The 14,125-nt window shown below is 45.5% G+C and overlaps 1 protein-coding gene across 2 annotated transcripts in view; it reads right to left on the minus strand.

The window, feature by feature from the left end:
• The window catches only part of TMEM132B (transmembrane protein 132B), a 354,214-nt gene that overhangs the window by 106,076 nt on the left and 234,013 nt on the right, over window positions 1-14,125 (minus strand). For both annotated transcript variants that reach the window (XM_080985082.1, XM_080985083.1), the window contains one exon: window positions 1,869-2,055. In XM_080985082.1, the coding sequence (XP_080841208.1) occupies window positions 1,869-2,055 (187 nt within the window). The remainder of the gene's footprint in view (window positions 1-1,868; window positions 2,056-14,125) is intronic.

Raw genomic sequence — 14,125 nt, forward strand, 5'->3', positions numbered from 1 at the left:
GAGATGAGAATGTCTGTGAACATGTGCATTTTGCCCCCTCTTAGCACAAAGAAAATACAAAGCCAGACTCTGCTGCTACCTGACATTAGCTCTGGCTCCACCTCCTTTTTGGGCTCCCTGCCTTCTACCTTACCAGTCCCAATGGGCATCATAGAATCATAGGGTTGGAAGAGACCATAAGGATCATCTAGTCCACCCCCCTGCAATGCAGGATCTTTTGCCCAACATGGGGCTCGGACCCATGACCCTGAGATTAGACATCCCATGCCCTACTGACTGAGCTATGACTCATATTAGTGGGTGAACAATCCAAAACTGGGTGAATTCTACTTCACAGCATCAGTCACCACAACTTGAGTCCTGCCCCCATGTAGAACTGAGATGGACCAGACTTCAATGGGTCTGTCCATCCTTTAAAAAAGGGTAAAGGACCCCTGGCAGTTAGCTCCAGTCGCAAACGACTCTGGGGTTGCGGCGCTCATCTTGCTTTACAGGCCAAGGGAGCCAGCATTTGACCGCAGACAGTTTTTCTGGGTCGTGTGGCCAGCATGACTAAGCCACTCCTGACAAAACCAGAGCAGCGCACGGAAACACCATTTACCTTCCCGCCGGAGTGATACCTATTTATCTACTCGCACTTTGACATGCTTTCGAACTGCTAGGTTGGCAGGAGCTGGGACTGAGCAACGGGAGCTCACTCCGTCAAGAGGATTCAAACCGCTGACCTTCAGATCGGCAAGCCCTAGGCTTAGTGGTTTAGACCACAGCGCAACCTGTGTCCCTCTGCCCATCCTTGCTTCAGAGTAATAAATACCAGGGGAACAAACTGCAGTACCCTGCTTATGGAAGCATCCAGCTGACTATTCTGGATAACAGGATGTTGGTCTGATCCCATGGGCTCTTTTTTACATGTACATATGGGACAGGGGCTAAAATGGAACTCCTCTTTGGGTCCACCAAGACCTTTGAAATTACTTCTTTTATTAAAAACACCACAAGACTGTGATGGAAGCCTAGCAAATGCAAAGGTCTGGGAAGTGGAGAGAATTCAGGCCCTCCCCACCAATGGTTCACTTTGTTTGGTTTAGATATAAAGTTTCCAGCATGAGCCAGCTAATTAATTTAAATGAAAATGCCACAGCTAATTATAGCCTATCACCGCTGTGTGGATGCATGGAGATTCCAGTAACACAATGGAAGGCAACAGGTCCAGAGGAGCGATTATCATGTACTGGGCCCATAATCCCCAAAAGGGGGAGGGTGGAATCACACAATAGACTCTAATGGTTTCCAAGGAGCTGTTACTAAACATCAGGTAAATAAAAAATCTTATTGAAATGTAGTTTATGCATTGAGACCTTTCTACTGCAGATGCAAATTGGCAGATCCAGTTGCCTTGAACAAACATTAAGGATTCATAAGGCTGAACCCAAAGACTGCTGCTTTTCAGAAGCATTTTTGGTTTTGTCTGTCAAAACCCCCGCAATCTTTTCAACCAACTATAGGAACACCTCCAAAAATGTCACCTATTCACACCATTTTCTCTTCCCCTTTCTCTCAGATGGGCTTGGTTTCCTCACTTGGCTAAATCTGATTGCCTATGTATCATTGTGATGTCATCCCATTCAGCTGTGCGATTGTTGATTGGCTGGGATCATCCATGAAAGAGGGAGATGCAAATACCAGGAGGCAAAGAATGATGCCAAATAAAAAATAGATGACAATAAATGGGACTGGGAAAGGTGAGCATTCTAACAATCAAAGCATTTTTCAGGAAATATTTCTCTCCTTCCCCAATTCCCATATCTACAGAAACAGAATGAAACATGAAACAGAATAATATAACAAAGTAGGAGGTAGATTCTTACCATCGCAAGTGGAACAATTCCTGCAAAAGTGGCTTGGCTGACAAAGATCTCGGAGACCACCAGCTCGCTCACAGACTCATCTCGGGGGTATTCCACCTGCCAGGTGATTTGCTGGGCCCCCACCAGGCCACTACTGTTGTCTATCTCAAAATCCATCTGAAAGATCTCATAAGAAGAGACATTTGCCCTGAAAAATTAAAAGGTGGTGTTACTTGGAATTTGAAATTGGGTCATTTTTTTAACATATTACATAAACGTTTCATATTTGGACAGAAAAAGAAAAGACTGAGATTTCTTAAATTGTTGCTGGACAGGGGGTGGGCCCCTCTGGCAATCATACTAGAGGGCTTAGATATGCTTGTTGTTGTCAGACCACCTAAATCAGCCAACATGTCCCCTTCTCAGAACAGTAGATCTTCAGATTTTCTAATTGTTCCCATTTCCTGGAGCCAGGCAGCAAGCTTTCTCCTAGGACAGTGATGGCCAAACTTGGCCCTCCAGCTGTTTGGGGACTATAATTCCCATCATCCCTGATCACTGGTCCTGTTAGCTAGGGGTGATGGGAGTTGTAGTCCCAAAACAGCTGGAGGGCTGAGTTTCGCCATCACTGTCCTAGGAGAACTCGCAGGCAAATTTGGAGGGGGTCAAAAGGAGAGTGAAGTTACTCACCCCTTTCACTGCAGCCCCCCGTTTTCCACAGTGGGAAACAGTGGAAGCTCCTTGCAGCCACCAGTGCTGGCCATCATCCCCACCCCAACCAAGCTTTCTCCGTGCAACATTACACAATGATGCAACACAGTCTCCCTAAAAGCCTCATCATCCCTGACAATTGCCCAGAGAGAGGCCGCGGCTGATGGAAGCTGGAAATCCAACCATATTTGGATGGACACGGGTTCCCTGTCACTGTCCAAGGTCAATAAACTGGCCACATTACGCCCAGTGAAAATGCCCAAGGCAGAATTCTGAGCACCAGAATCCCTAGGAAACACATTTTTCCAGAGCTCCTGAGGCTTTCGAAGGTATGGTATGATAGTATAACTAAAAAACAATACTGGGTACCAGGGAGAAGAGTCGGTGGAAGAAGAGTGGAAGAAATTCAAACATTATCTACAGAAATATTGTAAAATTAATGAATGGTAGAATGATGTTGGATAGAAATTAAGTGGTTTCCAGCTGTAATGCTTTAAGGGAATATGAAAAAAGGGTTATAAATAGGTAAAAATCTAATGCTATTATTTTTAAGATCAAGGATTAGGATAATTAAAGAGGGTAAGGATTTGCTGAACCAACAGATTGAAGTGGAATACAAAAAAGGGAGGTATGAGGAGGTCCGGGAAACAAGCTAAAGGAAAATAAGTAATGGAAAATCTGTGTGTTTTTAACCATTTTTATTTTGTATTTTTGCTATTTTTTTCACTTTTATTGTAATATTTTTTAAAAAAATCTTAATAAATATCTTATATTTTAAAAAAAACAATACTGGGTGATTAATACCTCCTTATCATAACCTTGGGGTCTTAAATTTCAGTGGTGCCCCTGCAGTATCTCCAAGGCTCTGGGCCCAATTGCACAGAGGATGTTGGGAGCTTCAGACCCAGAACACCTGAAGAGCCACAGGCTGTGCTCCAGTAGTTCAACACCCTGGAGTAATCTTTGCAAGAGTTGGAATCCATATGCATCCTTACAGACATACACTGGCTCCCAGTACGTTTCTGAGCACAATTCAAAGTGTTGGCGCTGACCTTTAAAGCCTTAAATGGCCTCAGCCCAGTATACCTGAAGGAGCATCTCCACCCTCATCATTCTACCCAGACACTGAGGTCCAGCGCCGAGGGCCTTCTGGCAGTTCCCTCGCTGTGAGAAGCCAAGTTACAGGGAACAAGGCAGAGGGCCTTCTCGATAGTGGCACCCGCCCTGTGGAACACCCTCCCACCAGATGTCAAAGAGTAAAACAACTATCAGACTTTTAGAAGACACCTGAAGGCAGCCCTGTTTAGGGAAGCTTTTTATATTTGATGAATCATTGTATTTTAATATTCTGCTGGAAGCCGCCCAGAGTGGCTGGAGAAACCCAGCCAGATGGGTGGGGTATAAATAAATTAACAACAACAACAACAACAACAACAACAACAACAACAACGCACTTATGGGAGATGCCTAGCTGTGCCAGTGTTATGTATATTTCTCCAACTGGATTCCCTCCAAATGTTCTTCGCGTTCACCAGGGAAGATGGGAGTTGGCACCACACTGGGAAAGGCTTGGAATAGCTAGAGTGTGCAATAGGCAGGAAACTGTGGTCCTCGAAGTGCTGTTGGACCACAACTCCCATCATCCCCAGCCAGCATAGCCAATGGTCAAGGATGATGGGAACTGGGGTCCAGCAAAATCTGGAGGGCGCCACCTTATCTTTCCCTACCATAGGATACTAAAGGGAGTAGGACGTGACGATGTTTTAGAAGGAAAGCTTTTCGTATAATCCTCACGCTGGGGGCAGGTCTGACTCTGGTTGAGTAAAAGGGTGAAGGCTGCACAATTCCAATGAAGGCAGCTTTAAAGTTAAGGACTGGTGATGCCCTTCTTTCCTTTCCCCTGCAGACAATTTGCATACACCAAGCAGGACAGGCATTTGCAAAAAATAAAATAAAACCAACACAAGGTGCTTGCGTTGTCTTAATCTCCTTTTTTTAGTGGCGCTGCAGAAACAGCTGTACTCACCTGTCAGAGCAGTTCTGTTCTAATTAGGTTTCATGTCTGAGACTGTCATATATATATATATATATATATATATATATATATATATATATATCCCCCAGAGGAAACTTCTTACAAAGTGAGCTTACCAGCCACTGAAAATGCTTTACACGTTGGCAGTCATTGAGCCCTCTGAAAAGATTGTGACACTTCTGCCACTCCTTGAACGTGGCAGTATCTGGGACACAGAATCCCCCACGGAGAAGACTGCAATCAACCTGTGGCCCTTGTTCCATGCCTCTTCCCAGGTCGTAGTTATAATGAGCCACAGCACGAAAGCTTTCCAAAGTGGATTTATTTTATTTTATTTCACCTCTCGCGTGGTCCACAGCCCTTTTGCCGTCCCGGGGGTCTTTGTTCTAACACTCACCCCATTGACCCTGAGCCTTTCCTAGAGTATGAAGACTGATCCGTACTTCGTTCCCTGGCTCGAAAGGTTATTAACTGTCAGTTCCAAGTTGTGTCTGTCATCAGCACATTCAGGAACTCAGCAAAATCCCCAAGTTTGCAAGGGACCTTCAGAAAAGGCTGGGGGAACTTGCCCAAATCACAGAGTATTAGAACTGTAGAGTTGTAAGGGATCCCGATGGTCATCCAGTCCAACCCCCTGCAATGCAGGAATCTCAACACGTGGTTCCCCCATCCAATTTGAAACCAGGCCAGGCCCTGCTTAGCTCTGCAAATGGGCTAGCAGTTCTATTGTAGCACCCTTCAGCTTAGTTCCACTCTTCAGGGCAGGCAAGTAATGGCCCAATGAAGAAGCTGCTAAAACCAGCAGGGTCCCAGTACAGCACATGCAATGCAGAAAGTGAACATGAGTGTCCAGCCTGGAAAGTGTGGGGGGGCAGGAGCCTGATACAGGGATCAGGGAGAGATTTGGTTCACTTGGCATTTGAATGCAAACCTTCCTGATTTGCACTTCTCAAAATGTAAGTACATCATCATCATCATTTGTATGCTGCCTTTCCATAGTGGGGGGGGGGGGGGACATGCTCAAGGCAGCTTACAACATGAAAAAAAAGGTAAAGGTAAAGGACCCCTGACAATTAAGTCCAGTCGCAGATGACTCTGGGGTTGTGGAGCTCATCTCGCTTTACAGGCCGAGGGAGCCGGCATTTGTCCGCAGACAGCTTCCGGGTCATGTGGCCAGCATGACTAAGCCGCTTCTGGCGCAACAGAACACCGAAATCAGAGCTGAGCATGGAAACACCATTTACCTTCCCACCAGAGTGGTACCTATTTATCTACTTGCACTTTTTGGGGCATGCTTTATAACTGCTAGGTTGGCAGGACCTGGGACAGAGCAACAGGAGCTCACCCCGTCGTGGGGATTTGAACAGCCAACCTTATGATCAACAAGACCAAGAGGCTCAGTGGTTTAGACCACAGCGCCACCCGTGTCCCCTACAACATGAAAAGATTTACATAATTATGAACATAACCAAAGTAGCCATAAACAATAAATAAAACACATCAACAGGTGTACAACCAAACTGAACAGTCTTCCCATAACTCATAATCTCTAAAAGTAAAGATAAAAAATAATAATATCAATAGCAGCAACAAAAAACCCAAGAGAAACCTCTAAACAATACCCCAACCCAAGAGTCTGTTGAGCAGCCTCAGCTTTCGTAGCTGGAGTCAGTCAGTCAGAGCCCCTCCCTCCCAGGCCAGGTGGGGAAAAGGCCAGCAAGGCAAGGACCACGTCTTCCAGCAATCACAGCCAAGGTGGTCTCTGGCCTCTTCAGCAGCCTCAGCTTTTGTAGTTGGAATCAATAAGGTCCTTGACCTCCCAGGTCAGGTGCAAAGGCAAGCAAGGCAGGGAGCAGGTCTTATGTGGGTATCTGTCCATTCCTTTTGGGGGCGGTGCAGCCACTGGATGCAGACCTGGAACATGCTCTGACTCAGAGCCTCCATTCCCCTTTAGTACCTCAATCTCCATAACTAAAGAGAAGTCACGAATATACAGCCACGATAAGAGAATACAGTGGTGCCTTGCAAGACGAAATTAATCCGTTCCGCGAGAGTCTTCGTCTAGCGGTTTTTTCGTCTTGCGAAGCAACCCTATTAGCGGCTTAACGGATTAGCGCTATTAGCGGTTTAGCGGCTATTAAAGGCTTAAAGGCTTAGCGGATTAGCTGCTAAAAGGCTATTAAAGGCTATTAAAGGCTTAGCAGATTAGATAAGGGGGGGGGAGCGGAAAAAAAATCTCTAGACTCGCAAGACATTTTCGTCTTGCGAAGCAAGGCCATAGGGAAATTCGTCCTGCGAAGCAACTCGAAAACGGAAAACCCTTTCGTCTAGCGGGTTTTCCGTCTTGCGAGGCATTCGTCTTGCGGGGCACCACTGTAAGATGAGTCTGCTAGATCTGGCCAGCAGCAAGTCTAGTCCTTTTCCCCCAGTGGCAAATCAGAGGGCTGCAGGACTGCAGCTGATTCCTGGCCTGAATTTACCATTTCAAATGGTGGCTTTAATTATGTTATTTCAAGATTCAGTGAAGGAATTGCCAAAGAATGGCCTATAAATATTCTTAATAAACCAACAGAAAGGAAAGGTATTGGCTCTCCTCAACAAGAAGAACTCCAAAGGCTTCCTGTTCAGGCTGGAACTTGACTACAGATTAGCTGTCATAAGAAATGATAAGAACATCACAGTCCTCAATCCTGTTAGATTCTGCACCTCACACCACATTCCGTCTGAAGGAAGACAAAACTTCAAACTTGCATAAACATCTCTTTCTGGTACTTCCTTCCTCCACCATTTTATTTTCAATTTGCCCAATAACAGAGATAATCCCTACCTTCTGCAAACTTAGCAAAATTCAAGTTTCAATGGAATTTTGAAAGAAGGGGAGAAATATTTGATTTGGGTTTTTTTAAAAAAACAACAACAACCACACAGTTATTTCCTGCAAGCAGAAGGAAAAGACCTTATAATTTTAGGCAGCTGGCAAGCTTGCTAATAAGTCCATTTCTATGGAAATGAGTTCGTAACTATTAATTTTGCCTGCTCCTGATCTATTCTTGATGTGCTTTTCAAATTTAGAAAAGCAATTCATGATTCTCTCAATTTGGTAATTACTGACTCCCTTTGATGAATCCAGCCCAGTGTTTCAGACATGAGACATTCATTAGACATATTTCTTTCTGGTGAAGGGGGTGGGGGGCAGAAATAATAAAAAGCACCACTTAGTTTTATTGCTTCCCTGCAGTCTTAAGTGAGTAGGTCCACTGAACAAAGCCTAGTCATGGAATCCTATTTTTTGCTGTAATGACACTTTCTTTTTGGGGGGGGGGGATTTCTGCAGAGTTTTTTAGCCTTTGACATGACTCTGAACTGTGTCACAAATTTAAATTACTCCAGTGTCATCAAAGACGGATGTGGAAACTACTCAGGTGGCCTTTAATTCCCATGGGAGTTTTTCTGTCGTAATGTTTCCATTTCAATGGGGGGCTCTGGCTTTGGGCCCTGTGGCCCAATTATTTGCAATTTTTGCTTACATCACCGTAGGAGAGTAAGTTGCAGGGATGTTGCCAAGCAAGGAATGGAGGGTTTGAGAAGAAGATCTGCAGACTCAGAGCATGGCAGGAGACAGGGCATTTCCGTTTGACATAGGGTGTCATTTCCAATCAAACTTTGCGTACACCATCACCATAGTAGCCAGGAGAGCAGGTTGTAGAGAAGGTGCTCACGAAGAAGCAGAGGGTTGAGAAGAAGACTTCCAGGTTCATACCATAATGGGAGATTTGGCACAAGGCACCATTTACAGACTGGTGTCATCATTGTACCCTTTCTGGCACCAGGTTGAGACTCCTGTTTGCCTATGCCAGATGTCACTAACCCACTGGGGCCAATTGGCACCCTTGGAATTTTGAGAGTGCCATGTGGATGCCAGTCACATCTTGGCTGTGAATCCTGGAAGTCCTGTTCCCTGCCTTGCAGGCCTGGGAGGGCGAAGCCCAGATTGACTCCAGCTACAAAAGCTGAGGCTGCTGAACAGACTCTTGGGCTGGGATGTTGTTTAGGAGATTTTGTTGGGTAAGGGGTTGTTGGAGTTTTTGATATTAATTTGCAGCTTTATTTTTAGATATTATAATTTATGTGGAGATTGTTCAATTTGGATGTGTATTTTTTGATGTTTTATTTATTGTTTATGAGTACCTTTGTTAGGTCTGTAATTACGTTAAAAAATTTAAGTTGTAAACTACCTTGAGCATGCAAGGGCCAACTAGGCTTTTTTCACCCAAGTCAAAACTCAGTTTGGCACACACACCCTACACACATTTGCGCGCGCGCGCGCGCACACACACAGGATGGGAGCCTCAATGGTTCAAACCGCAACTGAACAGGAAGAGCAAACTTTTTTTTTATTCATTTCAGATTTTTGAAGGGACCCTTCACAAGCACCATATAAGATACTGACAAGCTGATTGGTTGCACCACATTGGTGACCCCAGGTCTAGGCACTTAAAATTGTTGGGCAGATTTAGTTCTACTCTGTCAATTGTTTTGGATTTTTGACAGTTTTGGTTTGCTGTGCTTGTTATGGAGGTTGCTTTTTATTGTACATACTTGGGGTTCCGCTCCTGCTTGCATTGCTCACCAGCTCTGCTTATCTCTCTTAGACCTCACCAGCACCCACCTCCCTCCCCTTAACAGCTCACCCCAAACCCACCCAGACAAACCATTCTCTGAAGCACCATCCCGTCCCATAACATTGCTTTGTGGTGTCTTAAGAAGGTGTTCATTGCTTCAGAAAGAAGTTGGGCTTTCCAAGTTCTCTGCCTCACCACTGTCTTACCATCCTTGGCTGCACACTTTGCCACTCTCTCACTGGCCACTGTGGTCTGTGCAAGCCACTCCTTTGCAGGCTTCTGCCACCTGCTCTCTCACGGGCTTCTGCCATCCAGCCACCCACTTGTTTTCTCACTGGCCTCCTGATAAATTTGTCCTCACACTAGTTTGCAGCACCACCTATTGGCAGCCATGCAAACTGTAGTGTGACAACATACTTACAATTTTATATATTATCTATTAGATACAGTGTATGAGCAATGTTATTCATGCTTATTTGTACACTCCCCTGGTATCCTTAGAAATATTTTCAAATAAAAAAGGCTGAAAGTCCTCATGGAAAGAGTACTGCCAAAGTGGAGAACATATAGCCCTGGAGATGTTGCTGGACTATAACAACTGCCCTCATCCTGGATCTTTGTGTCTGCAAATGAGAGTTGCCTGGAGGGCTGCATATTCCCCACCACAGCAACACTGGATAGAGTAGAACAGTTCAGGACCATGGACAGCTCACTGTAGTGTTTGCTGCAAGGTAAATCTAGATCAGTGTTTCCCAAGGGTGGGGTATTCCAAGTGGGGCACAAGTGAAAAATGTGTAAATGAGGGGGCACAGCAAGAGGCTTGGGGGGCACAGAGGGAAGTGAGAAGTAAAGAAAAAAATCATTCTTTAAAATAATAAGAATCCTGATTGGCTGGCTATAGGCCGAGGGAGCCAACGTTTGTCCACAGACCGTTTTTCTGGGTCATGTGGCCAGCATGACTAAGCCACTTCTGGTGAACCAGAGCAGCGCACGGAAACGCCGTTTACCTTCCCGCAAGAGCAGTACCTGTTTATCTACTTGCACTTTGACGTGCTTTCAAACTGCTAGGTGGGCAGAATCTGGGACCAGTAGAGCCCGCAATTCAGAACCCTCAGATCTGGTAAATGGGGGCGGGGGGAATGGGTAGGCCTGGGAGAGCCAGAGCTGCTTGTTGTTGCTGCCAGTGTTGGGCCCAGTGGCAGCCTGGGCCTGACTCTGGAATGTGCAGGGTGCAATCCACCCCAGTGCCTAGTGGATCAGGGCCTTCAGATGTCACCGAGCGGCACAAGGTCCATTGGCAGTGTCTGCCCAGCTCTGCAAGGCATTGGGTGAAAACCACCCCAGCACCTAGCTGAGAAGGGACATCTGGGTGCTGCTGACTTGCATATAGTAAATTACAAAGTGTCTACTCAGAAGAAAGTTGCACTGAGTTCAGTGGGCCTTACTCCAAGGTAAGGGTGTGGGGGGCTATAGGGTTTTATCTAGGCAGCCAGGGCTCCTCTGGATGACAAGATCTTTTTGCACCTGGTGAGTAAGGACCACGTACTTTTAAAATTCTCCCATATATACAGAACTCACTGTTCGCCTTTTGGACTGTATCTACAATTTTCCCCCTCTGTGTGAAATAACTGGGGTCAAATAAGTGTTGTTTACTTTTTATAATACATGGAAGATGGATCTCCCCCAGGAAGTTCTGGTCTCTCCTTCCTTGGGAGTTTTCTAAGCAAAGATTGAATGGCCATCTGTCATGGATGCTTTAGCTGAGTTTCCTACATTGCAGGGGGTTGGACTAGATGACCCTCGGGGTCCCTTCCAGCTCCACAATTCTATGTTTTTCTGCTTCAACAATATTTCATTATGTTCCTATCATTTTATGTAATGGTATTTTGTATAAATTATAAGAATTATGAATAAAGTATGTTCTATTTACAAACAAAACATTTAAATAGCTACCTTTCTACCAGTGGGACCGGGGGGGGGCACGGAATAGCTAGGAAGGGGGCAGGCTTTTGTTAGGGGTCAGAACCTCAAATTTGTATTGATTTGTATTGTTTTTTACTTATTGGAGGGCAGCTGCCTCCCTTGTCCCCCTTGGCTATGTCCATAGGGGAGCCACAGGAAGGAAGCAAAGTCGAAAGGGGGTCACAGTCAAAACAAGGTTGGGAAACACTGATCTAGATGAGAGGCAAATCCACATGCAGAGAGCTTGGGATGTTGCTCCAGCAATGATCTGAAGGCCACTGCAAGGTCATGCAGTCCAAAGGCAAAGTGGGTGTCTGAAACTCTGCATCCTCAGAGGAAAACTACTTGTTCCCCTTGGCTTTAAAAGAGGTTGAAGATCTTCTCTGGACTAGGTGAATGCCTGAGACAAAAACAGTAGCCCTTCCTTCAGAATTAAGAACTGGGAAGAGAGGGTAGAAAGGGGTAGCCAACTTGGTGGTCTCCAGATATGATTGGGCTACAACCCCCATCATCCCTGACTATTGGTTGGAGCTAATAGTATTGCTCCAATATCACCTGCTGGGCACTGTCCTCTTTTGTGGGGCAGATGCTTTTTAAATGCTCTAGGGTGAACAAAGAGTAGAGCTTGAAACTTCCAGAGGAGACTAAAACAGGAGCAGAGAAGTTGAAGATGTGATATTGCTTTTTAAAAAAACACAAAAACCAATAATTTGCTCAGAGTAAATTAAGACAAACTATAAGAAACTAGCACTTCAGGAAAAGGTTGAGCTGGATAGTGACAATACCTTTCTCCCCTTAAATTCTAGTTGTCTAAGCTATGGGAGTTTTTAAATGAAAGAGCATTCATATATGCAACCCTCTGTAGCGGTACAGTCCCATCAGAACTGCACGCCTTGCATGTTTATTCCGACTGTAGGACTCTGCTTTTAATTTGACCAGCCTCTAATTTACCCGCAATAATCTTGCACAGTTGAGATCTAAGGCACTGAAGGGGAAAAACAACTATCAGGTATCACTGCGCCATGTATGTCAGCAAGCTACTTTTGTTTCAGAGGCAATATTGGTTTTAAATTGTTATGATGATTAACACCAAAGGAGTGTTATTTTACAAGCATTATGCTGAACTTGAGCAAGACCTGCCTCGTTAATATTTACCTTTAATAAACAAAAGAAGTGAGAGGCATGGAGAGGTATCTGACAAAGATGTCAATTGCAAATCTGCCAAATAGCAGTTGGCAGTTTATGAAAAGAACAGCAAATCTACAAGGCTGTATATTCAAGAGCTGAAGGTCACAAAGGCTTTGAAACACCAGCAAAAGAAATGAATATGTTACAGGGAGCTGGGGGCATTCAAGGTTTCTGACTGTGCTAGTTGTTAGTACTGCATTCTCAAAGGAGAACTACTGACCAAATCCAAGAAAGGTCCAAAGCACACCAATTTTCCTCTGTCCAGTTTCAGGGTGCAGAACTCAGCTGGGGGCAAAATGCAGTTTCACCGTCACCATGCCCAACAATGTGCTCATCTCAGTGCCTGGAGGCTGCCACTTCCTCCCCAAATAATGCTCTGATGCAGGCTTTTGGCTGGGGGGGGGGGGGGATCAGCCACCAACCAACATCCACTGCAAAGGGCACCCTGTCAGCAGCTGATGATCCACTGGATCGTTACTTATAGTTTTATGAAAAGAATAGGCAGCATTCATAAGCACTTGAGGCTCCTAGGGGAAATAGGCAGTGTCCAGTGAGCAAAACACAAAGTACAGTGGTACCTTGGAAATCGAACAGAATCTATTCCGGAAGTCCATTCGACTTCCAAAACGTTCAGAAACCAAGGCACAGCTTCCGATTGGCTGTAGGAAGCTCCTGCAGTCATTCAGAAGCTGCAGAAGCCACGTCAGATGTTCGAGCTCCAAAGAACATTCACAAACCGGAATACTCACTTCCAGGTTTGCTGCGTTCAGGAGCCAAAACACTTGAGTCACAAGGTGTTCCAGAACCAATATACAACTGTAGTGTTCAGATAAGAATAGGACCTTAGACAACACCAAGAAGGCCTCTCTGGCTTCTTTGCAGGAAGGTATTGTCTCAGTAGGGACGCAGGTAGCGCTGCGGTCTAAACCACAGAGCTTAGGGCTTGCTGATCAGAAGGTCGGCAGTTTGAATCCCCCTGACAAGGTGAGCTCCCGTTGCTCGGTCCCTGCTCCTGCCAACCTAGCAGTTCAAAAGCACGTCAAAGTGCAAGTAGATAAATAGGCACCGCTCTGGCAGGAAGGTGAATGGTGTTTCCGTGCGCTGCTCTGGTTTGCCAAATGCTGGCCACATGACCCGGAAGCTGTCTGCAGACAAATGCCAGCTCCCTCGGCCTATAGAGCGAGATGAGCACGCAACCCTAGAGTCATCTGCAACTGGACCAAACAGTCAGGGGTACCTTTACCTTTACCTTTATTGTCTCAGTAGGGAGCAAGAGACATCTGAAACCTTGGAGTGTGGTAGATTCCACCCCCTTGTAGAAACTGGCAAGGTGGCTAAGTGGCCCTCCCCTTATTTTTCAGCCTTTGACTTCTGTGCAGTTATGGAGATGTTAAGTTATGGAGTTAAGGGGATGGATGCTCTGAGTCCGAGCATGTGCAGGCAATGCGTCTACTGGCTAAAGGCCCCTCACAAAAGGTAATGACAGATAATCACAAGGAAGCAGCCTGGACTTTCAAACTACCACCACACACTGCAAGGTTCCTTAGTTGTGGGTCATGACAGATGGAAGGAACAGAGGTTACCAACAGGGAGTTTTTGAAGGGTTTTTGAAAATACATGGATGGTTCGTACTTCTATCTTCTTCATCATGTTATGTCCCTTCCATGGCACTTCCAGCACTTCCAGTGCTGAGTGCTCAACGTTCTTTATGCGGCAGCATAATCCACCACAGCTAAGAGGCAAAGTGACGCCACAATTCC

Source organism: Podarcis pityusensis, assembly GCF_964106645.2.
Source record: "Podarcis pityusensis genome assembly, chromosome: 16".
NCBI classification, from domain to species: Eukaryota; Metazoa; Chordata; class Lepidosauria; order Squamata; family Lacertidae; genus Podarcis; species Podarcis pityusensis.